Here is a 27,077-nt window from a genome sequence, read left to right on the forward strand (position 1 = left end):
ACGCTGTTAGCCTGCAGATTTATAATTTTTGCAACGTTTATGTCCTCTACACATTAGCCCACAGGTGTTTCACATAATATTAGACATGTTTTGGGAATTGGGACATGTCATAAAATATCATAAAACAATTGATTAATTCCAACCCTTTTCCAGGCCTGGAAAACAGTTTTTCTCATTTTCAAATATTGGCCGTGGGAACCCCATACTGTATACATAAGTACCATGCTGGTCATCTCCAACTGTTTAGATGCCATTTCAGATTAGTGAATACTTTGAGAGGAAGAGGAGTGAGGAAGGTGTGACAGAATGAGGGCTTCACGTATAAAGTTTAGGTAATGCCAGACACAAGGTGAAGGGGTCGGCTGGGTTGACTGGCGGATGTTGCCGGATGTAATGATTATGTGTGTGGGCGCCTTATGTGGGCATCATGCCGCAGCTCCTCCGTTTGCCCACCAGAGGGAGCGACTGAGTGGCGTTGCCATGGAAACGCTCCATTGAAGCTGGTGGTGACTGGGCCCAGAGGAGAGCCACGAGGCTATTTGTATTGTCTCCCTCTCTCCCCGTCACTCCCTGTCCATGCAGCAACGCCAGTGTTTCCCAAACTTTTTAGCTTGAGACCCAAGATACCTCTGAGGACCCAAAACGACCAAAATATGTAATGAATGAGCCACTTAGGCCCCATTTGATTAATGGTGAAAACAGCAGAGCATTTTAGATCAGCTATTTTCAATATTTTATTTGTGTTTCTTTTTTTTCAGAAGTTCTTTTGAAATTGTTAAGATTTTGGTTTTCCTGCACCAGTTTTGGTAAGGGGATACATCAAATCACAGACACGAGACGTAGTGCCGTGCAAAGTCTGCAAACGTTCTACTGAATGACTCAGCACGGAAATGATGCGGGCACGAGGGCTTGCTGAGAACTCCCCCACTGAAAAATGTAGGTTTTTAGTTATTGTTTTTATCTTTTGAAACAATTAAAAATAAAAAAATAAATGGAGGGAAACATATAAAAATGGGGGATATTATTTACTCATGACCCCATAAAAATGGATCTGTGACTCAGAGAGTAGTCCGTGATCTATAGTTTGGGAAGCAGAGAGCTGAGCAGACAGCAGAATGTCAGTGTGAGGAGCAGGACCAGTGGAGAGAGACTGACTGACAGATGGACTGAGGCATGGAGCTCAACCAGGGAGAGGAGCAGGGAACCACATGGTGGGCAGGGAAATAAAGAGACAAACTCACTTTAACCCATTAAGATCCCAGGATTCCAGAAATGTCCTCTAAATCCTAACAGTCTGAAAAAACATATGTTTAATACTAAATTAAAATAAATAAATAGCCGATCTACAAGCTCATAGCACTGACACGCTATGAGCTTGTATATCTGCTATTTTTGAATAGCCAACCAATGTGCTCCGTATAATCAGCTAAAATCTAAAATGACACGGACACTTTCCCGGATTGCTTGGGTTAATGGGTTCAGATCAAACTCGATTGGGGGGAACAGCAGGGAGCAGGGCAAAATGGGCCATTTTTGATAAGCTCAAAAATTTCAGACGTGATTTGCAAGTCAATGTTTTGATCTGGAGGGCATGGAAGCTTCCACAAGAAGGGAAGTGGGAGTGGAATGGGTGTGGGTAGGGGGTGGCAGGGGGCGAGGACGATCCAAGCACTGAGGATGGATGACATCATGGGAACGAAGGGTGGGTGGGTGACCCGTTCTTTTAAGAATCGGGCTGGACATGGATAATGACGGGCATTCATTCACGGAGGAAAGCCCCCCGTTTTAGCTCACTGTGGCGTCGGTCTGTCCTCCGGTTTTACCTTGACGGCACACTTCACCACGAGCGCCGTGAGCTCGGACACCACGAGGTCCACGCATTTGAGGCTGGGCTCTTTCAGTTTGAGGATCTGCTTTTTGACTATCGCCTCGAAGGCCAGGTCGGGGGTGAACAGCCCCGTTCTGATGGGGGGAGGGTGAGTGGGGAGGGGCAATTTGGTGTTTTTTTTTTTACGGAAGTAGTGGAGAGAGAAGAGAAGGGAGAAAGACAGAGAAAAAGGACAGACAGAAAAAAAGGAGGACGTGGGGAAGAGAGAGAGAGGAAATAAAAAAAAAAGAAGAGAAAACGTGTTTGTTCAGTTAGTCATTTTGTAGTAGTAAAAAGAAAATCAAGAGGACTGGACAAGCTGCAGGTTTTCTTCATATCCTGTCAAAAGGCTGTGACCAGTTCCTCTCTCGCTAGTCTAATTTCGCTTCATAGTTCCTCTCAAACTGAGAGGTCACATGGAGTGCAACTCAACCCGCCCACCAAATAAATAACTCATAATAACAAGTAGTCCTTACAGTACCTCCTGCTGCGAGACCTGCAACTTGTCCAGAGCAGACCCAGAGATGCTTAGGGATACGTCTCACACATCATACACACACCAACCCCCCCCTAAACACCTCACCTCCACGACGACACCACCACTACACTCGTCACAACACTCCACAACACGACAGCAGCACTGCCTGTGCACAGGGCCGAGGGCGGCCAGGGTCCGGGCGGCTGAGAGAGGGCAAACCGCGCAGGGCCAGCGTTTACCGACGAAATGACACTCTTATCCCATTAAGACCCGAGTCTGATTCTACAAATGCCTTCTAAAGCAGTGGTTCTCAAGCTGTTTCCCAAATTATTTCACCTCATATGATTAGCTTAATGACATTTCTCACTCAATGGTAAACAAACCAACACACAGTATAAGTGTATACAGGGTATGTGCACATTTATAAAGTGAATATTTAAGGAACTGGCCAAACTGCCAAATATTAAGTAAGCAAGAGGCGAACATTGTGAAAATAGCCAATCTACATGCTATAGCCAATCTACATGCTCACAATGCCTCGCAACATGTAGATCGGCTATTTTCACAATATTTATCTGTGGAACCGAGTCACATTAAATGTAATACCTACAATTCCAAGTGCTTGTCAGGGTGGGGGTCACCAGTTCAAATATGTTTATTTTGGGGGTCACAGCCTAAAAAAGGTTTGAGAACCCCTGTTCTAAAGCATTAGTTCTCACCCTTTCACAAATTAAAAAAGAATGTTCAAAAATAGCAAATATACAAAGCTTGTATATCTGCTATTTTTGAATAGCCAACGTATAAAAGTCTAAAATGACACAGACGTTTTAACGGGTTAAAAGTAATTTCAATGTGTTTGTTTCCCCCCGTCCTGCCGACAGGTTGCCCCGTGCCAGTGTGCCCTCGGCTCGGCCCCCCCTGCCCCGCCACCACTGCCCTGTGTCCGGGCTCGGGCATCATCGGGGGAGATGCTGGACACCCGCAGTACCTTGTTGGTGCACTGCCTGACTGTGTTGATGAGCTCCATTATGACCATATCGATACATTTGAGACAGGGCGTTTTCAGCTCAACGATCTGCTTTTTCACGATGGCCTCAAACGCCAGGTCGGGAGTGAACAGGCCCGTTCTGAGGACGCACACAGAGAAGACACAAAGAAGACACGGGAGACAAGATGGATTGGACAGGTTAACGGACAATGTGTGGGCGGGGCGGATGTGCAGGTAGACACAGACAACGTTGTATCTAGAGGTTAATAAACTAGGAGACAGGCAGGAGAAAAACATGAAAAGAAATGGGGCAGCTATTCATTCCATCAAGGACAGAACAATACCGAAAGTGACAAAGAGAGGACAAGCAATTAAATAGACAAATGCAGACGGGACTTGTCATGCGAGTGGGAAAAACCGAGACAAAATAAAGACAGACAATTGCTTTCAAATCAAGACATGCAAAAAAAGAAGAAAAAAAAATCATCAGTAGTCGCATCAACAGCGAAAAGAAAACAGCGTGGGTGGTGTGACAGATAAAAGATGGAGAGGATGGAAACATCAAAAAGGTTAGGTTTCACATACATATAGAAAGAGCCAGTGACAGCCATGTAAACAGCTTTGGTAGAAGAATAATAACTGGGAGAGAAAGCAGGTGGATTATGCGGTGCACGCAGCCAACACTGGTTGTGAACTGCTTCCAGTGCTCTCTGGAGGAGGTCTTCCTCTGAAAAGAGGCTCCGCCTGAATGCCGTTTCACTTGCCTGACACCATGGACGTTCTTGATGGCATTCTTGATCTCTCTCCTCAGCTCCTTCTCGTTAAAAACGATCTGGGGGACAGAGAACACGCCGATATTATTAACTACCCCATTTGGACAGCGGTGCAGTCACTATCTACAGTACAGTGTCCTCAAGAAGTACCCTAAATGTCTCTATGGAGACCAATGGAATCAGTCAACCAAAGGACTTCACACTAGGGATGGGACGATGTTAGCGATATTATCGTTTATCGTGATAAAAAACACCCACGGTAATCATATCGTGGAGATTTAATTTATCGTGATATCATCCTCCGTCAAGCACTGGGATCAATTTAACTTTTATTTGCCGAGCTGCATATCCAGTACCATTTAAACCTTCTATAATTGGTAAAAGGTACTACATACTTGCTTGATAAGTCTTTTTTTCACTCTCTATCAAATGTCTTTGCCAAAAAATAGCCGATCTACAAGTCCACAACGCGTCGCAAACGCAACGCGTTGTGGACACCATCAGGGACACGCAGCCCTCACCTTAACCAGCTCGTAGGTCAAGCGCTCGTGGAAGATGCGGTTGATCTTGGCACCGCCTGACAGCTCGTTGGTGTCCACCTGGTCCCCCGAGCCCTCGATGCACTTCTCAAAGTCACAACCGAACTGCTGCACCATCCTGGGGAGCGACAGGCCAGACGGGGGATGGAAACAATTAAATGGCCAGTTCACCTCTGGGACAACTCAGGATTGTGTTGATCTTGTCCCAAACAACAATAAAATAAGATCTGGTTGTCCCATAGGTGAAATGGCCCTTTAAGGCTGCAGCTAATGATGATGTCTTCTTTTTTTATTAATCTATGCAATTAATTTAGACCATTCAACAAGGTAATGATGGCAGATATCTTCAAATTGCTAAAAATACTCACCCAGCAGTTCAAAGACTTTTCATTTTACAATATGGAACAAAGACAAGCAATCACATTTTAGTGTTGTACATAAGTTTTTGGATTTCAAATGATTTATGCGATACATCTCTAAAACAAATACTATTTAGACACTTTTCCGTCGATCAATAAGCATATAATCATTTATATGATAAACGTTTTCAAACCATAGCAGTGACATGTATTCAGTATTGATTTGAGCAGCTACTCAACTGTAATAAAGCCTTGGTCTTGCGCGTGGGGTCGTCGGGCCGGAAGTTCTTGTACTCCTCCACCTCCTTCTCCAGGGAGAGCAGCTGGCTCTGGAGCTTGTTCCGCAGGCCGGGCAGGGTGTCCCGGATGTGATTGGTGAGTTGCTAGCAGTGGTGGGAAAAGTATTCACATTGTTTAACTCTCAAATACCTGAACGCGCCTGAGTCGCGTTAGATTTTAACCACTTTAACCATTATTGTATGCTTTAACTTTAGAAAAATAGCAGATATACAAGCTTACGAGATCTGCTATTTTTGAAAAATCGTGAAAATGAGTGCAAGTCTTTGAATATCTTTGACCCGATCTTTGACCCGACTTCCAAATCCTCCATCTAAATCACCCCCAAAATTAAATGTATTTGGCCACAGACCCCCATCTCAAAATATGTTGTTCCAGGGACCACCCAGAAGCAAATATTTGAGTTACAAATGTTAGCTTTTAAGTAGATAGAGTCAAAGACTTGCAAAAAAAAATCATTATTTAAAAAAAATAGCAGATCTACAAGCTCGCAGCGCGGCACCGTGAGCTTGTATATCTGCTATTTTTGAGTAGTTAAAGCAGTCAATAATCCTAGGACTAAATGGGTTAAAAAGATATTATTCAAAGACTTGCAAAAAAAAAGGCAGATCAACAAGCTCGCAGCGTGGCACTCTGTGCTGCGCCGTGAGCTTGTATATCTTCTATTTTTCAATAGCTAAAGTATTAAATAATTCTAGGCCTAAATGAATGAAGGAGCACATAGGTCCTAGCCCACCTGGTTGAGGGTCTTCTGTAGGTGCGGCGTGCCCATGCGCTCCGCCAAGTGTCTGTAGCCTGGGTGGGACAGGAAGAACTTCCTCTCTGCAGCCATTGCAGCTTTGATGTCCTTCCTCCCATCGATGTCCTTCTGACTGCGGTTTACTACGCCAATGTAACCTGAACACACAACCGCAACAATGTAGTCGGTGAGAGAGAGAGCAGATTTGGTGTGTGTGCGTGTGTGCGTGCATATGTATTAGGGATGGGACGAACTATTTAGTTCCAGGGACCACCCAGAAGCAAAAGTTTAGTAACAAACGTTTGCTTTGAAAATACATATATTCAAAGATTTGCACACATTTTTTACGACTTTTTCAAAAATAGCAGAACTACAAGCTCGCAGCGCGGCACTCGGTGCCGCGCAGTGAGCTTGTATATCTGCTATTTTTCACTGGTTAAAGCATTCAATAATTCTAGGCCTAAACACATCCGATCGTGTAACTTGTTCGAGGGAAAGTTTGGTGGATCAAGGCACGCGTGCACGCACAACTGGATGCAAATATTGTATTTACCTCTTTTTGAGAGATTGTTCAGCTGGGGGTGCGTTCTTTCTTGTCCAGACAGAGCTATGTGAACCACTGACAAGTGGTTGACCAGGCATTATACAACAGAGGAACAACAGCAGAATCGCATTGGATCATTGACTGTTTAGCCTAATGGATTATAGTTTTACGAGCCACTACAGCAGATGACTGTTTGTTTATCAATGGAATATCTTTACGAGCCAGGAGTGGACTGGGGGAGGAGGACAGTGTATCAGGTAGGAATAGGATCAGGCTAAACGCTGGGTTTTTTCATGTGTGTCGCAGTCATGTATAGGGATGGGTATCGTTCACCTTTGAATCGATACGATACCTTTTTCGATACCATTTTCAATACTTTTTATTTAAGTTTAACTGCTCTACCGCTGCTGCACAGTGTGGCGGAGCGGAGAGAATAGAAGTTGGATAATCATCATAATAATAAACATTATAGGCTATTGTCGGCTATTTTCCACAGTAACGAGTGTAGCCTACTAAAGGAGTCATTAAACCCTCAGTAGCCCAAATGTTACAGATGCGACCGGCCAGGGGTGCGTTCCAGAGTATCGAAACGAGGTATCGTTCGTTTTTACGTGAACTGATACCCGATAGTATCGACGTCATGCAATCGATACCATTAAAAGTATCGCAGACGATACCCATCCCTAGTCATGTAAACGTGTGTGCAGGGGTGTCGCACCGAAATCTGGGCCCTGGGTACAAGGATTCACTGCGGGACCCCCATGATTGTTCCTCATAGGGGGGATTTCAAAAATAGCAGATCTACAAGCTCGCAGAGTGCCGCGCTGTGAGCTTGTAGATCTGCTATTTTTCGATAGCTAAAGTATAAAATAATTAAGTCCCCTCCACCTTGGGCCCTAGTAACTCAGTCTCACTTCCCCCTTGTGACACCCCTGTGTGTGTAGTCCCGTCTCCTCCTCCTCTCTCCCACTATAAAACTGTCTTCACCTAAATACACTCAAATCTAAACGAATTCTACTGTCATCTCTAGGCTATCAATCAACTATCTAAACTCTAACTCTAACCCTAAATATCCTATATTCAAATCTCAACCGATCGTCCTTTTTTTAATTTATTTTTTCCTCTCTCAGCCGGCTTGTGTGGCCGGCTTGTGTGGCCGGCGTAGGCGTCTTGTCCCACTGCTTTGCTGCCTCTCTTGTCCCACTGCTTTGCTTTCCTATGCAAACTTCAAATAGTCTTCAATCAATCAATCAATCAATCAGGAATAGATAGCACCTTAACTCTGCAGCCGCACTGAGGCGCTCCAACACAATAGTGCATCAGTTCTTTTGGTTGTGCATACTAGCTTAGTATCCACCAAATGTTTCCTCAGCTCCCCTCAAGTGCAACCAGTCATTATACAGACAGCAATGTTAGCTTAGCTTAGCTAATGTGAATATTTTTTTTTGTTTACAGTGAGAAAACACTACAAACATAATGTAATGTCCTCTTCAAAGCATAAAACACAGACTGCAGTGAGGCCTCAGTGTAATCTCTTCCAGAGGGAGATTGACACTAGAAACTCAGCTGTTAACACAAAGCAATCTGTTGGACATTGAGTTTGATATGTCCATTCTAAACAACTGTTGCAGTTGCACTGGGCAGCCACCTAGCGGCCCACCGGGCATTTGCCCGGTATGCCAGATGGCCAGTCCGCCCCTGGATTACCCTCACCTCTACGCAGTGGCAAGAGCTTATTCTCCAGGATGTCCTTAGCGTCCGTCCCTTCGTCCATCAGGTCCAGTTTTGTGATGACGCCAATGGTGCGCAGACCTGGAAACACAGGGAACATGTAATACAGTCCACATATACTCACTAAAGTAGATCAACCCAACCTATTTGACCCTCATTTTGTTGTTTCACAACACGCTCCTGTGTAAAGTTCCTTTGACCTTTGCCCAGCAGTGTTTACAATGAGAATAAATAAAACAGTACAAGAAGAAGCCTGAGTGGGTATACTGAGTTCAACAGGAGGTCTGGAACCCCTAGGGGGTCCTCAGAGTTACGGCAGGGGGATTGCCAAATCTTTGTGTGATAGGAACTTTGTTTGTTTACATTAACTCTATAGCAGCATCCCTGTTCTGAAAGGAACATTAGCCAAAAATAGCAGATCTACAAGCTCACAACGCCTAGCGCTACAAGGCGTTGTGAGCTTGTGGATTGGCTATTTTCAGCTTGTAGCTTATAGATCGTATATTTTCAGGTGTCAGGTGTAGAAGGAAAACGCAGCAAACCAAGTACAGAGCGAAAGGTCAAGTTTACTTGGTATTGAGCGTTTAAGCGGTTAAATGTCTGAAATGAACAAAAAACATTGATGATAGTCAATGAAACTGATTAAAAAGTTTAATCTGCAACACAATTGTAAACAATTTAGTGGGGGGGTCTTTGCTTCATCTCTCTCTGAGCAAAGGGGTCTTTGGCCTGAACAACATTGAAGACCCCTGTTGTAAGGTAATAGATAACACAGACTGGGTTCTCCGTTGCCATCTTCACATTTCCTATGATTATAATAATCCTCTGTACCCTGTGGGTCCACCTCCTTGGCGATCTTGAGCGCGTCAGAGTTGGCCAGGTCGGTGTTGGCCGGCGTGACCGCCAGGATCAGACAGCTCTCCTTGGTGATGAACTGCAGCAGCATGTCCCGGATCTGGTGCTCGATGTCCACGGGCTGGTCCCCCACCGCCACCTTGGTCATGCCCGGCAGGTCGATCAGGGTCAGGTTCAGCACTGAAACAGCGTGCGCACGCACACGCAGACAACAAGACAAGAGAGAGAGCAGCAGGGACAGATGAGATGCCATTAAGCCATTTAGGCCTAGACTTATTGAATGCTTTAGCTGTTGAAAAATAGCAGATATACAAGCTCACAGCGCGGCACCGATGCCGCGCTGCGAGCTTGTAGATCTGCTATTTTTTGAAAAGTCATGAAAATGTGCGCAAATCTTTGAATCTATGTCTTTTTTTAAAGTGAACATTTGTAACTAAAATCTTGCTTCTGAGGGGTCCCTGGAACTAAATATTTTGAGATGGGGGTCCGTGGCCAAATACATATCATTTTGGGGGGGTCCTTGACACGAAAAAGTATAGTATATAATACAGGTTTTTCAAAAAACCTTAGAAAGATTTAGAAGACACTTATAGAATCGGGTCAAAATATTCAAAGACGTGCACACATTTTCAAGATTTTTCAAAAATAGCAGATCTACAAGCTCGCGGTGCGGCACTCGGTATTTGTATATCTGCTATTTTTGAAGCATAAAATATTGCGTAATAATGTGTACCCGTTCTAAATTGCTTAATGAAAGGTTGTGTTGACGAATGGATACAGCTTGCCACTGTGGGCACCGTGTGACGGATGAGTGGGCCAGACAGCGGCCGCCACATGGGCTGGAAGAGAGCAGCTCTTGGCCATGTCTGTCTCATTATGGATTAAACCATTCAGAACGGGTACATATTTTGTGTATCATTATTTTATGATTTAACTATTGAAAAATAGCAGATATACAAGCTCACAGCGCGGCACCGAGTGCCGCACTGCGAGCTTGTAGATTTGCTATTTTTGAAAAATCTTGAAAATTCGAATTTTGACCCGATTCTATAAGTGTCTTTTGAATCCTTCTAAGATTTTTTTGAAAAACCCTATGTTTCTATGTCAGCAATCTGGCTAAACGTCGTCAAAGAAAAGGTCCTTTTCACTTAACTGGAGCTCAGTTAGTCTGTTCTTGAGAGACTACTATGTCAGTGGTTCTCAAACCTTTTTCATGTGAAGGACCCCCAAACTGATATTTATTTGGCCACGGACCCTTATCTCAAAATATTTAGTTCCAGGGACCACCCAGAAGCAACATTTGAGTTACAAACGTTCGCTTTAAAAGTACATATATTCAAATATTTGCACAAATTTTCACGACTTTTTCAAAAATAGCAGATCTACAAGCTCACAGCGCGGCACTCGGTGCCGCGCTGTGAGCTTGTATATCTGCTATGTTTCAATAGTTAAATCATTCAATATGCCCAGGCCTAAATGGGTTAAAGCAAAATTGAAATCTCACGACTTTGAAATGTTTTGCGTGGCCACTTCCTAATGTGCGATTTGTGAAACAGTGTTAAAGGAGCCCCCCACCCACAATAGCGCAGTTTCCTAAACAATTAAATCAAAATGATGTAGAACTATTGTGTTCCCGCTGGTATACATACTGTACTGCTAACCAGGTGAAGAAATCACAGACATTGATTTTATATTAAATATCCTAGACTATTTTCATGGAAGATGTTTCTGAACATTTAGCTAATTTGACCACTTCAAATGCTCTAATCTTAAAGTAATTACAGAAAATAGCCTATTATACCAGCTCTCAAGGCGTCTCCTCCAACACTCTCAATGCGTCTAGGCTATTCTCCCTGTGCAACATGCTTCCACAGAAGACATGCTGGCTTCTATGGAATCCAAATTACTGAAATCAGTCGGGCGACTGAGAACTTTAACCCACTAACCTGGAACACATTATTACGTTAACCATTATTTTATGCTTTAGCAATGAAAAAATAGCAGATATACAAGCTCACAGCACGGCACCGAGTGCAAGCTTTAGATCTGTTATTTTTGAAAAATCTTGAACATTTGTGCAAGTCTTTGAATGTTTTTGACCTGATTCTATAAATGTCTTCTAAGTACTTCTAAGGTTTATGAAAAACGCATGTTTCCATGCCAGTGGTTCTCAAACCTTTTCATGTCAAGGACCCCCAAAATGTATTTGGTCACGGACCCCCCATCTCAAAATATGTTGTTCTAGGGACCCCCCAGAAGCAAATATTGTTCACAATATATAAAAAATATATATATTCAAAGAGTTGCAAAAAAGTGAGCACGCTGTGAGCTTTGTATATCTGCTATTTTTCAATAGTTAATCCATGCGGTTAGGGCTGTCACGATTATGACATTTTACATGACGATTAATTGTCACTCAAATAATTGCGATTAACGATTTAATTGTGTTTTTTGTCGTTGACGATTACATTTCTGTTTAGCTTTTAGGCTTTTAAGTTGCACATGGTACATATGACACATAACCTAAATATACAAAGAAATTACTGACATATTTGACAACTTTATACTTAAAAAAGAACATTGATAGTGGAAATAGCCGATCTTCAAGCTCACAATGCGTCGCGATGTGACGCGTTGTGAGCTTGTGAGATTTCCACTATCTTTGACTTTTGTTTTAAATATATGAAGATTTTTCAACATGGAAACGATTATGACGATCATGAAAAATAATCACGATTATGTCAAAAAATCACGATTAGACGATTATGTAATAAGTGTGACAGCCCTACATGCGGTCAGCGTTTCATTAGTGGTTGAGAGCAGTACCGTTGGGGGAGTACACCCTCAGGTTGATGGGGATGGGAGAGATGCCCTTGTTGGAGCCTGTGATCCGTTCCGTCTCCGCCTCGATCTCCGACCGCACCTCATCGAAGTCCACAAACTTCTTCCCTTTGCAGTGCAGGAACTCTGCATATTCTACAGGGATACAGAGCGATGGATAGAACGTAAAGGGAGGGAGGTAGAGAGGGCAGTGGTGGAAAGAATTACTCAGTTTGTTTTAATAAAGTATCAATACTGCAATGTGGACATACTCTGTTACAAGTAAAAGTCTGGAATTCAAAATGTACTTGAGTAAAAGTACAAAGGTATTGGTATCAAAAGCTTAAAACCAAAAGTAGAAAGTATGGTAAGTCATTATGCAGAATGTCACAAGTTTTCAAAAGTATAACAATCTATGAAAAAAAAAAAAAAATGAAAATAGCAGATCTACAAGCTCACGATGCTTCACATTGCAACGCATTGTGGGCTTGTTGATCGGCTACTTTCAAATGGCCGAAATGCATATAGGGCTAAAGTGGTTTGATTTGTAATAATAATAATACAAATCTACAAAGTTCATATAATAATAAAAGATTTCCCACTGAGATGTAGTGGAGACACCACTGCCAGTGGCAGAGAGGGCAAACCAGGTGCATGAACAAGAGAGAGAATGTTGAATTAGGGAGATAAAGGCAGAAACCAAGCCCCAAGGCGCTGTCGAGTGGAGGCCAACGGTGGCGGACGGTGATGAAAGCGACACGGGGGGCATCGCTGTGCAAAACGCTGCCAGACTCACCTGCTATGTTGTTGACCAGCTGGAGAATGAGAGGTCGGCGGGTAACAATGCCCGATCCACGTGGAAGGAAGTCCCTGAGGGGAAGAAGTGAGAGAGAGAGAGGGAGAGAGAGAGAGAGATGCACGGGGTAAAAGAAAAGTCAATAGAGAGTCAAAACAAGACAAGAGACAGACAGAGAGAACGGGAGAAAGAAAAAGAAGGAGAAAACAAGATTAGTTAGTTAAATTATTCATTATACCCAAGTCCATATCGTCGTTGTCGGGTGGAAACCTTGTATGTCCAAAACCGTTCATTTCCTATTTATCATTTAGAAAATGAAAACTAGTGAAAACAGCCTATCTACAAGCACACACTGCCTCGCGCCGCGAGGCGTTGTGTGCTTGCAGATCTGCTGTTTTCACTACTTTTGTGCAACAGCCTTGTATGATGAAGCAGGCCAGCAGGGCTTTGCTTTGCGAAGAAATTTACAAATTTGAAACTTGGAGATACAAGGTTTCTGCCCGACAGTGACGATATACCACAGACCACGTGACCGCCGTGGTTTCCTCATGGCATGGTCAGCGGCTAAATCACGACCTGTGGTCTGTGGTAGATAAATTGATGTGCGCAGGGGGAATTTCACGCCTGCAATCAGTCTCCGAAACAAATCAAACGTGACAGTCATATTCTCCCGTCGTCATTTACGGCCTTGCAACGCAGATCAATTCATACGCGCACACTCCTTCTTGTTATTATGGCCTGCATTGATTTTGTACTGTGGAGCTTTTATTATCGACGCACTCGTTGCTCTGCAAACAGTTTAACAGCTATATATACACAGGGCCTGTTCAGAGGAGAGGCGAGGCCCCTGCTTTCAGCTCAGCCATGATAAGCCTGTGTGTGTGTTGTGTTGCAGTCTGGCTGTGTCAATACAGTTGACATCGCTCAAGGTTATGCTTTAACCAACATTAGTCTTGCATCTTTATACCTCACCATTATTGTGGATCGTCACAAAAATAATCGCGATTTGCGATATTATCGTGATAATCAAAATGTGCTTAAAATGTCACTGTTGGGAACCACTTGAACCCCCAGCATGCCTAATCTGGGAGGAACATTCGCCAAAAATAGGCGATCTACAAGTACACGCTCACAGCGCGTGATCTGCTATTTTTGGCGAATCGATTTGTGTAGAGTGAAATAAGAGCGCACCAATAGCACTCTTTACAGGTCTGTTTTATCAAGTATAGAGGGTTTAAGTGTTACTGAATTTGCAGTTCAATAAAAGCCAATTCTAGTGTACAATGACGGAGGATGATTTTTCACTAGTATAAATTGCAATATGATTATTGTGAGCGTTCTTTTATCACAATAAACGATAATAGTGATTATCTTCCCATCCCTATTCACACTTGATATGGTATTGTGGTGTTCTAACATTCTCAGGAAGTGTGCTTATATACACCTCACTGCTACTTCTTAGGCGTTGCAACTTCGGCATATATAAATGTAACCTAGCTGTGAGCCAAGGTTGACCAATGTTTAACCATCTGTGCGACAGAGCATTGGGTAGACACTTATACAGTAGAGAAGACACCTCCTCCTATGAGGAAACCATGTGACATTGGCGCGCTTTTATGCACAGCACAACACATTCTTCTTAACCCATTGACTCCAGGAAAGGCATCTGTGTCATTACAAGCTCACAGTATGTCACTTTGTGTACATCTGCTATTTTCTAACATCTTTAAAAAAAATATCAAAAAAACGCTTGGAAGATTTTGCAAGTAGTTTCTCTTCTGGGGTCCCACCCTGCCACAAAAAGATTTCAGATGGGGGGACGGTGTTCATATCAATTTAGAGGTCCTTGACACGAAAAAGTGAACTACTGATTTAGAAGGCTTCTGTAGCATCAGGTCTTGAATAGTTCACCCAAAACCCCCCTTCTATCGATTACTCACCCTATAGAGACTTGAATTCATGGATATTTCGTTTTTGTTGCATTCTTAAGCCAATACGTGTATGACCAGCAGTGGTTCCCTACTAAGACACAAAGAGCCTGCTTTGTTCCCTATGGAGACACAATACGTCTCCGCAAATTATTGGCTTAGGAATGGGACGACAACAAAAACAAAAAGAAAATCCATGAATTCACTTATTCAAGTCTGCATGAGGTGAGTAATCCATAGAAAAAAAGTCATTTTGGGGATGAACTATGCCTTTAATGGGTTAGAGTGACACAGCACCTGAGGAATTTCAGCCCATCTCACTTGGGGATGACCAGTTGCTTAGTCATCATCCCCACCACGAAGAAGCTGCTCCACCCTGCCTCCAGTTCCCTTGTTCTGAAGCAGAGTAACACACTACATCTGGTGGTAATAATCAACACCAAACGCTAGTCCTGACTCCTGACTGAGTCCTGGAACAATCCTATCTACAACATCACAGAGTCTGGCGTTAACCCACGATATCTTCCCCATCTCTCAGTCTACACACAGCCAGATCCACAGGCCGCCTGGGGGTGGGGGCAGCCAGGCCTGACAGACTGGAAGCAATGTTGCAGCCATTAGAACAGGAGTGTAGGAAGGAAGGGGTTTTCTTTGTTTCATTTTTATGTGCCTTTTGTATTATCTTAGCTACTGCACTACACTTGAATTCCCCCCTTGGGATCAATAAAGTGAAATCTAATAATCTAGGCTATAGTACATGATCAGTACTTAGTCATACTTCGTGCTATAGCTGGGCTGCAGCTAACTGTATACGATGCCTGCATCACTACCTGGAACATTCCAGATGGTCTGACTTCAGCAAAAACACTAGTGCTGGTCTGTGGACCAGACCAGACCAGCACAAGTGTTGTGGCCTGAGCACACACACGCACACGCTTGCTTTCTCTCTCACACACACACACACAAAAATACCATGGACAGGTGTGAGAGGGAATAATGGAGAGGGACGGAGAGAGAAAAGGAGATAAGAGGAGAGAGACAGTGAGGCAGTATGGTGCTGGAAATGAAAGCCAGGGGCGTCACAAGGGGTAGGAAAGTGGGACTGAGTTACTGGGGCCCAAGGTGGAGGGGCCCTAATAACTTTATCTATTGAAAAATAGCAGATATACAAGCTCACAGCGTGGCACCGAGTGCCGCGCTGCGAGCTTGTAGATCTGCTATTTTTGAAAAGTTGTGAAAATGTGTGAAAATCTTTGAATATATCTATTTTTTAAGCGAACATTTCTAACTCAAATTTTGCTTCTGGGGGTCCCTGGAACTAAATATTTTGAGATCGGGGTCCGTGGCCAAATACATATCATCTTGGGGGTCCTTGACATAGGTTTCTTGCACACATTTTCACGATTTTTCAAAAATAGCAGATCTACAAGCTCACAGCGTGGCACTCGGTGCCGCGCTGTGAGCTTGTATATCTGCTATTTTTCAATAGTTAACATTCATGGGGGGCCCGCAGTGAATCCTTGTACCCAGGGCCCAGAATTTGGTGTGACGCCCCTGATGAAAGCCAGAGAGAGTGGAAAGAGAGACGCAGCTCATCGGTCACAGTGTCAGACACTTCTTCCTCTTGTTCCGAGTGCCAATGTATAAAATGCAACACTCCAGTTACACACAGCACTCTCTCACTGGACTTATCAAGGCAGATGAGATGCACGCCTAGGGATGGGACCACATGAACATTTCATATCACGATTATTGTGACAAAAGAAATAGCGATATCGCGATAATCAAAATCCATTATCCTGGGGCGGAAGATTTGCCAAAGAAATTGCCTATCTACATGCACTTGTAGATCGGCTATTTTTGGGCAAAGACATTTGATAGAGAGTGGAAAAAAGGCTGTATCAACTATCAAGTACGTATATTATAAGTACCTTTTGCCAATTATAGAGGGTTTAAATGGTACCGGATAAGCAGCTTGGCAAATAAAAGGTGAGTTGATCCCAGTGCATGACGGAGGACTATATCCCGATAAATTAAATCTCCACGATGCGATTATCGTGAGTGTTTTTTATCACGATAAACGATAATATCACGTATCGTCCCATCCCTATGTACGCCTTGCAGATGGAACACTTTGGGCTCCAATGCCCATGAAGAGAACAAGAAGCACCTGCTGCTAGACGAGGCCAAACAACATCAGAACGGAAACTTAATTTATACCATTAATTTTTACGCTGATTGATTAAATACAAATTAAGCAAAATAACGCAAGCTCAAAAGAAGGGTTCCGATCGTCAGATATCCTTTCACAGGGCAGAGAGAGAGGGGTATATATAACACACCACGAGGACAACGGCCCATTTTTTAACAAGCGGGAGGCCGGGCTTCCATTATTGATGTGCTGTAAATGATAGAGGAGGCCAAGCAGATTGTGTATCGTTTCATGCATTATGGATAGCTGAGCAAAGAGCTTCGGTCCCAGCCAGCCTCCCTCAAATATAACCCAGAGACAGGGAAAGCATACAGACAGAGGGAGAGGGGGTTAAAGACCGTGACGGTCTCTCTGCATCGCATAGCCCTAAACTGTCATATTACTGATTTCGAGGAGCGGCAGCCTGCTGCGCGACTCATCCCTGAAGAAAGTTCATGAGAGGCTTTTTTGGGTACATCTTCAAGTCTGGTGTGTAAAAGAACCCCTTGAGGTCACAGCATGGCTCTCACGGGCTGCACACAAATGAGCTCATTTGCCGGTGTGGGTCGGTGGCACGGCACAGAGGACAATAATCATGGCTCGCCGCCGCCGAGGGCCAAGGCCATGCTACAGTCAGTTGTCAGTCAGGATGGAAGATTGCTCTCTGAGTAGCAACAGGCTTCAGCAGACTGGCACACAACCCAAATCCAATGTTCATAAATAGTGAAAATAGCAGACTATGGTGTTGACAATTTTTGCTATCCGTTAACAGAAATCTCATGAGAAAACATATGTTAACATTGTCTCTCCCGACCAAACCAAAGATATGGTATATACTGTATGGACTACAAAATTGATAATAATTGTAAAATATGTATCTATAAATGCACAGAATCTCCCCTGTGTATCTCGGGAGCAGTCTGACAGATCAACTTAAAACTTGTCGTGTTATCAAGGAAGAGAGGCGAGGACCCAAGAGACTGAGAGTGCTGTGGAGTGGAGATCTCCATGTATGTTTCTGTCTCTGTGTCCATTACTGTATATGCCCATATATGGAGATCCCTGATGTCATATTGTCAACATGACATGACAGTACTGGCCTAACCAGAATACTTTGACAATGGGTACAACAGGTAGTGTGAGTGCATAAACGAAGGGGCTTGCTTGCAAAGCGCATGACGTCATAGTAGGGCATTCACGAATAGTGATTTTTAGTATTCGAATTATTCGACCTCAAAGTATTCGAATAGTCGAATATTCGACAGCACTGGCCAAACTGTCAAATATTAAGTAAGCAAGAGGCGAACATTGTGAGGCGAACATTGCTCACAACGCCTCGCAGCATGTTATTGTTATGTTATATACGGCTATTTTCACAATATTTATCTGCGGAACCGAGTCACATTAAATGTAATACCTACAATTCCAAGTGCTTGTCAGGGTGGGGGTCCCCAGTTCAAATATGTTTATTTTGGGGGTCACGGCCTAAAAAGGTTTGAGAACCATTGGTATAGAGTAGACATTCATCCACCAGGGGCATTGACAACTCATTCTTATGACTTCCTATCTAGCCAAGCTTTATAAACTATACATTTTTTAAAGAAAAAAAAAACAAATATTCAACTTCGGTGAACAACGTCGAATAGTGACTTTGATATTCGAATATTAGAATATTTGGTGAATGCCCTAGTACTCTGACAACTCTGAAGGGCATGTGTTCCCAACAGGCCTAATAGCCCTGGTATAAATGAATTTTGCTCTTTCACAAGGATCCAGTGATGCAAGCTCTTCAAGCTTCAAAGGGATCCGTAATGTAGGCCCAACTGCACCAAATCCCGACATCAATTAAGTCATTATCGAGACTTCATAAGAATGTCATCGGGGTTCAGAAGTTCAGAGACGTTTCGTCAAAGCAGTGTTTAAGTCTACCAGGTTGTCTGTGTCTATAATAGTATTGTCACTTTGCCGACCAGCAGCAGATTCAGATAAGAGCCCCGCCCACGGCAGCTTGCTGTGCAAGATACCAGTATTACCTCCAAACACGCCCGATTGGGACAATGACTTCACAACACAATTAGTCAAAATGAGACTAGGCCTGTCACAATTATTTCATAATTGTCTAATCGCAATTATTTGAGATAATCGCAATTATTTGAGATAATCGCAATTATTTTGTCATAATCGTGAATGTTGAAAAATGTACATTTTCAAACATTTTAAATTGTGGAAATAGCCGATCTACAAGCTCACAGCGTGTGGCATCGCGACACGTTATTTTTTAAGTAGAAAGTTGTCAAATATGTCAGTAATTTCTTTGTGTATTTAAGTTATGTGTCATCTGCCATTTGCAACTTCGAAGCCTAAAAGCCAAACACAAATGTAATCATCAACGACAAAAACACAATTAATTTGTAATTGAGTGACAATTAATTGTCATGTAAAATGGCATATCGTGACAGCCCTAATGGAGACTGAGCCTTCCTTCCTGATCATCCCTAAATAAGAGCTATTCAGAATTAAATAGCACACAGATTAAACCATGGAGAGGCTAACAAATTGCTTTGTTGGACCAAATGCGATTTAACAGAGCAGTTTCGCTCGAGCCAAGCGGCATTTGGCAACAGGCCTGAACTGGCTTTGTATTATTTTGTGGATTGTTTGTTAACAGCTGTTAAGAGCCATTTACACCACTGAACTGAGGGCAGGTCTGTCTAGAGAGGCTGGTGAACCCTCCAAAATAAAGGCCCGCAGAGAGGCCAGCATTGGACTTTTCCATTATTTATTCATCCTGAACCTTCAAATGAGCTTCAACCTCTGCAGTTAAAAGGCTGGAATAATAAACAGGCCGCTTGTAGAGTAACCACCTGTCTGGAATATCCTGCTTTGGGCAAGTCAAAAAGAAAAAGGCAAACATTTTCGAAAACAGTCAACATATCTTAGGACGCTCAACTGGTTGCCCTGATATGAAGAATGTACCTTAGTCCTAGGCGCACACACACACACACACACACATACACACACACACACAACCACCCATTGAGTCAGTGTGTGATTTAATTAGTTCCTGTCCTGCAAAACACGCATAAACAGTCATCCATGGGGTTGCATATTGTCACTGTCGGGTTCAAATTGGATTTATTTTTTCGCAAAGTAAAGCCCTGCTTCACCATACAAGGCCGTTGCACAAAAGTAGTGAAAACAGCAGATCTACAAGCACACAACGCCTCGCGGTGCGAGGCGTTGTGTGCCTGTATCGGCTGTTTTCACTAGTTTAAATCATTTTTAAAATGATAAATGCAAAACGAACGGTTTTGGACATACAAGGTTTTCACCCGACAACGACGATATGCCTCTTCAGCAGCAAATACTATATATCCTGCTTTCACAACTCTATCCAAGCTAGTACGAATTCTTGCAAAATAGTTGCCCAACATACGGTTTAGTAGTGAGTGACCGCAGGTACGCGAGTCACGTGATGTGACAACAGAAACAGAACAGCAGAGATGTCAAATAGTATGGCAGGACATCAGCCTGATAGTCGACCATATCAGATCATTTAATGACAGCATAGGGCTGGGCCATAATATGGACAAAATCATATCATGTCACAATAGTTGTGACTGAATACCTCAAACAATAGCGTGATGATAATGATGATATCATATTGTGACAATAATATGAATTGTCTTATAATAGCTCAAGTGATTCAAATCAGGAGAGGAGAACACTTATTCCACATCATAATCCCAGATGATATCTGGTGTCCCTCATGTCACAATATCAATATAAAATAAATAGCTACTGTACATAAGCATTGAATTTGGGCGGGAGAGAAAGACAGGAGTGGAGGAGCAGTTATCCTCTAAAGAATGTGTGTGTGTGTGTGTGTGTGTGTGTGTGTGTGTGTGTGTGTGTGTGTGTGTGTGCGTGCGTGCGTGCGTGCGTGCGTGCGTGCTTGTTCTCATTACATGACTCTTCAGACATTGTTGGTGCTTCTTCAGACAAGAGAGACAGATTTCTTCTCTAACTGCCTTTGGGAAATGGGGATGAATCTGGCCTTTCACACACAAACACAGCCTTCTCGTGGTGACAGCGACAGACCTTGGCAGCCAGAGGAACCACAGAGTGGTCAGTGCAGACAGACACCCACACCAGCTCAGTGTTCACAGTCACGGCTCAAATCAATATCTTATCTTCCCTTTTCCACTACAGAGGAAGCATTTCATAACCGCACCACATCAGAAGCCATGACGACAGTCGCAATGTAACTGACTGCTGTTGGGTGGAGAATTTGTATGAACAAATAGAAAAACCTGTTCCAATGGCTCTAATTGAGTTATGACGTTTATTTAGCCATGAGCTCCAATACTTTTCATCGGTTAGCCACTTTCACCCTGGTGTCAAGATTTTGGGGCATGGCATTATAGGCCTTTTTTAATGCAAAAATAACCAATCTACAAGCTCGGCGTGCTTCGCGAGCTTGAACATCGGCTATTTTTGAAGCATTTAGAAAGTATAAGATAGGGCTTCAGTGGTTAGATATTTGTAAAATAAAAGAGAGACTTAAGTGACCTATAGCAGACTATAAAATGAAGAAATAAATAATAATGAATTATAATAATAGCAGTGATTCCACACGTCAGTGACGCTATAAATGTGGGACAGTGTTTACATAACGTTAAAGCTTTAGTTTGGACTTTGCACTTTCCTGTCGCTGGTCTAAAATGGACAGCTCATATCAATCGGTCTCAGGTCTGTAGCACCAGAGATGGGGACTCGAGTTAAAGACTCGTCACTCGAGTCGAATCGAGTGACACTTTTGGCGACTCGTCACTCGACTCGGACTCGCCCCTCAAAAACTCGTGACTTGACTCGACTCGTGCTCATAAGACTCGTTAAGTTCACGAGTCTTATGAGCGGTGCTTAAAATAAAGATTGTTCACGACGTGAACAATCTTTATTTTAAGCACTATAATGCATGACAAGCACGACAAATATTGCCTTTCCTTCTCCTTTCTTCTTTCTTTCTTCTCTGTTGCGCGGCTGCGCGCCGCTGTGCTGCTGAGTGTTGCGCACGGAGACAGCGGCGACCGCGTTGTTTTTCCCAACGTACTTAAGCGCAACGGTGGGGGCCAGCCCAGGAGCGCTTCGCTGTGTTCACTTGGACCGCGCGCAGCTCAGGGCCGTTGGGAAAACCGCAGTCTGTCTCACAAAGCGTGGCAGACACAGCCGTCTGCATGGACCTTTCATCCTAAGATTTAAATATTAAAACGGCGAAATAAAACATATATGTTTAGCTCATCATCAGCTATTTTACTTCAGCTAACCTGGCATTTGTTCAATAATTGTATAAAATGATAGGATTATCTGTGAGAACCTGCTTATCTAACGTCGGGTTTCTCTCCAGAGCGCAGCCTCCTCTCGTAATAATATTAATAATGTTCCACTACCACCAGCTGCAGCTATATAGGTCTAATAGCTGAGCTCATTAACCCCTCGTAAGTTAACTTATTGTTTAAAGCAGTAACGTGAGGTTACCATGCCCAGTAGCCCTACTGTTACACTGCTAGAGGATTATTAAATTGTTTTTTGTATCTGTTGCGCTCGCACGTATAGGCTATAGTGCGTCTTTCCATGATATCTAGACGCCGACGCGCCATGACAAGGTGGATTAATAGCTTGCAACTCTGATTTTTTGGGAGCCTTATAGGCTAAACAATATAAGCCATAGTTGATTTTGAGAGGTTTATAGGCTGAACAATAAACCTACAGTAGCCTAGGCCTAGGCTGTTAGTTCAGTAGCAGCAGTAGGCAGGACAGCTGCTGCATGCAGCCTTTCAGAATAAGATTTAAATATTAAAACGGCGAAATAAAACACATATGTTTAGCTCATCATCAGCTATTCTACTTCAGTTAACGTGGCATTTGTTTAATAATTTGATAAGATAATAGGATTTTCCGTGAGACAGTGCTTTTCTAGCGTCGGGTTTTCACTTTTTTCTCCGGTGGGCTCTTCTCTTCATGATGTCAATTCCACCAGCTGCATCTACTAATTAACCCCACGTAATTATTGTTCAAAGCATTAACGTGAAGTTATGCCAAATATGCCCGTAATGTTACAGTTGTGCTGTCAGGATTCTTCACAGCACTGCAGTAACTTTAAAAAAGAAAAATAGCTTTTAAAAAAGCAGGAGGGGAGTGGAAATGAAAGGGAAGAAAACTTTATGCTAAAGAAGTAAAAGAAAAGCTTTATTTTGGAATAAAGATTATGTTGAACCACGTTTATTTTTTTTAATTTATATCTTAACTAAAACTGCTATTGAAAATGATGCTGTATCAATGACTAAGTAATGTATCAATCCTGACATACTGTCTGTTTATATTAATACAGTAAAGGAGTGATCATGAATACAATCATGCACTTGCCAGTACAATTTAATTAATATAGTATATTAATTATACGCCGGCAACAAACGTTTACGACAGTGATGTAAAATGTATTCCCAGGTCCAATCCCCACTGAGAGTACACGTCGCTATGGTAACCAGTAGCGATACGTTTTACGGCAGTAACTGCAGTAAAGTGTTATGTTGCTTACTGTCCAGCTCTGGCGGCTTCTTCAGATAGAAAAATTGTGATTGCTTCGCAATTCCTATTAAAAACAACATTTGAGTAGGCCTACTTGTCTAGCTCAAGCTGTCTTAGGAAAATGTCAGTACAGATAGCTACAAAGGTCTACAAAAAGGATTTAAGTGTCAAGCAAGCAACTGAAGTGTGGCTAGTTTTGGGATTATTTTATTCATTGGATGATGATCGGACGGCCGGGGACCCTGCTACTATTGGACATAACTGCGTTGCTTCCAATGAACTTTCACCGAGGAAGGAGAGGCAGGAGGTCTACTTCAGAGCTGTTTTCTGGGGGAAATGGATCCATTATTATTAATCGTGGAACATTTAACAGCCTCCGTAGCGTGATTGTGAGTACATACATGCATGTGTCTTTCCTAATTTAGCCTGCCATGGCTTCTGGCTGCTGCTGTAGCTGTATCTGTGAGTACCGGGTGATCATGATGCGCCATCTAACTTTTTCAGCTGGAGGCTAGATCATTATAAAAAATAATAAAAAAAGATATATATGTATATAAAGACTCGTAACTCGACTCGGACTCGCCACTTAAAGACTTGAGACTCGACTCGACTCGTCCCCCACGTCCCCCAGAGACTCGACACTCGACTCGGACTCCTCCCCCAAAGACTCTTGACTCGACTCGACTCGTGATCATGAGACTCGTGGGCATCTCTGTGTAGCACCAGCCCTTCCGTATGGAAGTCAGATGTAACCTTGCGCCTACGCAATACGCATGTGTGCGTGTGTGAGACTGACTGCCACTGTTCCAGCTCATTGACCCAAAAGGACAGCTAGTAAATCCAGCTGCATTCAGTCAGCAGCTACTGTGCTGCTGCTGCTTTAAAATAATCATTTGCAAGGTTATTATATCCATTCCAGGGCGGGCGCAGCAGCTAAGATTTTCTGACAGGAGTGGATTCTCGGTTAGACTACTGTAATGCTCTGGTCTCAATCAAAGTTTGCTACACCGTCTACAGCTGGTACAAAATTCGGCAGCAAGACTTATCACTGGTACCAGGAGATTTGATCACATAACGCCTGTATTAGCTGCACTACACTGGTTGCCAGTCTCCTTCAGGACTGATTTTAAAATTTTACTTTTAACTTTTAAAGCTCTTAATGGCCTTGCTCCAAGCTATTTATGTGATTTAGTAGAACCATATGCGCCATCGCGTACCCTTAAGAGCCTCACACACTAAACGCGATGTTGGGTAGGATCAGATGTCGTGCCCGGGGGTTTATCGGTGTTCATTTCAAACGACAGCGATCCTCTGTCTTGCGATCGGGCCCGGTATATCCCGCTGTGCCAAGTGAAATATCTCAGACCATTACAAATGAGACCGACGTCTCGCGATTCTAGCCACCCACGATCTCGGGGGGGGTGGTGCCATGAGAGACGCGACTAGATGAAAATTCCGCCCCCTCAAGAGGGATAAAATCAAGAGTGTTTTTCTCTCTCTCTCTTTCTTCACTCACTTTTATTTTTTCTGGCAGTTGATTGAATAAAGAAACAAGGCTCCAGCCTCCACGGATTGAGAAAGTGGCAGCGGTTCTCAAACTATGTGTCCCGACCCAACGTGGGGTCGCGGATGGTGCCATGGGCTCGCACATTGCCGACCAATAGAATAAAAAATAAAGAATGAATAGGTCTATAACCAAGAAACGCTAAAAGTGAAGTCGTTGCGACCAGCGTGAAGCCAACGGACACGTTACCAGCCTACATATAGACCTACTGTGTAGGCTATAACGTGTATTTGCCCCTTTGCTTTTTTTTCCTTTTCTTTGTTTGCGCAGCCTCTTAAAGAGTTTTTTTTTATATTTAATGGGCCCAACCACCCTATTCTACCACCCTATTCTATCACCTCTCAAAAAAGCCTTTCCCCACACGTGGGGATATATAATATCGTTATTATATTTATATAAGATAGGCTAATATATTTGGCTTGGTCGGAGTCACAACGGTGAGGTTTGGTCTGACATTTAATTAGCCTACCTTGAGTGCTGCATCTGTGATGTGATGTAGTCCACATTTTGAAGAATTAATCCGGTTTTAGGTGATATGCAATACCCTGACAGTGTAATGGAACTAAATGAACCATACATGTCCATTTTCCTTTTTGGACAGTTGGTTGAAGGCTTGGATGAGGCGGTGGACCGACAGAGTTCAAGTTTATTAATCTCTCTCTCTTTTTTTTTTTTTACTTGGCCTTTGAGCACGGAGAAAGGCTCACCTGAAAGCATTCTCACTGATTAGGCCTACTTTTACCATCACTGCTCAAATTAACTGTTAATCAGCGTGAATACTTTCAGGTGTGTATCTGATCAATAGGAAATTGCGCATTACATTCTGCATGACATCAAAGCGACATGTTGCGTGAGAGTTTGAACTTGAACATGAACGACGCGTCCTCCCTTTCCACACACACACACACACACACACACACACACACACACACACACACACACACACACACACACAGACACACACACACACACACACACACACACACACACACACACACATCTAGGTCTGTAGTCAACGAGCCAACGACCCAATTAGCGCAGAAGTCCTGCAGCTGCGGTGTTCTGACTCGCTGACATGACCACTCCACTATCCATTCCTGACATTAAACCATTAGGCCTATAGTATTGAGCCTTCTACATTCCCCTTGCACCTCAAAATAATGGATTACTTCTTCAAAATGCGGACTGGATAAAAAGAGGCAGCAACAGGTAATGAGTTATTCTGATCCAGCAGTGGCAGAGAGCAGCAGACTCCTCTCTCTTTTTTTTGGAGTCCTTTGGCAATCTGTTCCCCGACGCACGTCTGACTGGGCTGGGCTGGGCAGCATATACATTAGAAGTGTCTGTCCACAGGGCTGTGAGCTTGTAGATTTGCTGTTTTCAGCGCATGCAACATATGACCCTAGCGACGCACAGTGAGTGCGGTGCGTTGCACTTGCAACGTGCTGTCACAGCACTGCTGTGAGCTTGTAGATTTGCTGTTTTCAGCGCACCACTGCCATGCAACATAAATGACCAGTTAAGTTGAATAAATAGCAAATAATACCAAACAACCAAACAAATAATAGCCCGGGCTCTTATATAAAACATAATAAGGATAATATTAATTGCAAATAAGAAATAACGGCCCAGGCGCTTATATGAACCGTGCGCTTATTTGAAACAGGCGTTTCAAATGGTGATTAATATTATCTTTTATAAATATAAAAAATATATTATATATAGCCTATGGGGAAAGGCTTTCGTGAGGCGATAGAATGCACTGCCTTGTCGCCAAATGACTGCGCAGAAGAAGAAAAAAGAACGCTATTTAGGCTATAACGTTTTTGAACAAGTGATTACAACATTTTAGGGAGAGAGTAGGCTAAAGTAAAAAGTAAGTAGGCTAATAATAATAATAAAAGTGTAGGCTGTTCTATTGTGAGGTGACCGAATAGCCTACACTCTGCGCAGCCTAAAAAGGGAGGAGCTGGCTTCATATAATCTGAAGCAATCCCGTGAGCTCATTCAGACGACAATA

At 43.1% G+C, this 27,077-nt stretch overlaps 1 protein-coding gene across 4 annotated transcripts in view; it reads right to left on the reverse strand.

Annotated features, from left to right (window-relative positions):
• LOC308284355 (dynamin-2-like) overlaps positions 1–27,077 on the reverse strand; it is a 59,150-nt gene that overhangs the window by 26,977 nt on the left and 5,096 nt on the right. For all 4 annotated transcript variants that reach the window (XR_013962007.1, XM_080724945.1, XM_080724944.1 and 1 more), the window contains exons 2-10: positions 12,787–12,860; positions 11,997–12,146; positions 9,147–9,350; positions 8,298–8,396; positions 6,038–6,198; positions 5,245–5,387; positions 4,628–4,763; positions 4,098–4,165; positions 3,334–3,472 (exon numbers count right to left, since the gene is read on the reverse strand). Coding sequence is in view for 3 of the 4 variants with exons in the window: in XM_080724945.1 (XP_080581071.1) it covers positions 3,334–3,472; positions 4,098–4,165; positions 4,628–4,763; positions 5,245–5,387; positions 6,038–6,198; positions 8,298–8,396; positions 9,147–9,350; positions 11,997–12,146; positions 12,787–12,860 (1,174 nt within the window). In the remaining variant the exon portion in view is untranslated. The remainder of the gene's footprint in view (positions 1–3,333; positions 3,473–4,097; positions 4,166–4,627; positions 4,764–5,244; positions 5,388–6,037; positions 6,199–8,297; positions 8,397–9,146; positions 9,351–11,996; positions 12,147–12,786; positions 12,861–27,077) is intronic.

This window comes from Nannobrachium achirus (assembly GCF_963921795.1).
Source record: "Nannobrachium achirus genome assembly, chromosome: 4".
NCBI lineage: Eukaryota > Metazoa > Chordata > Actinopteri > Myctophiformes > Myctophidae > Nannobrachium > Nannobrachium achirus.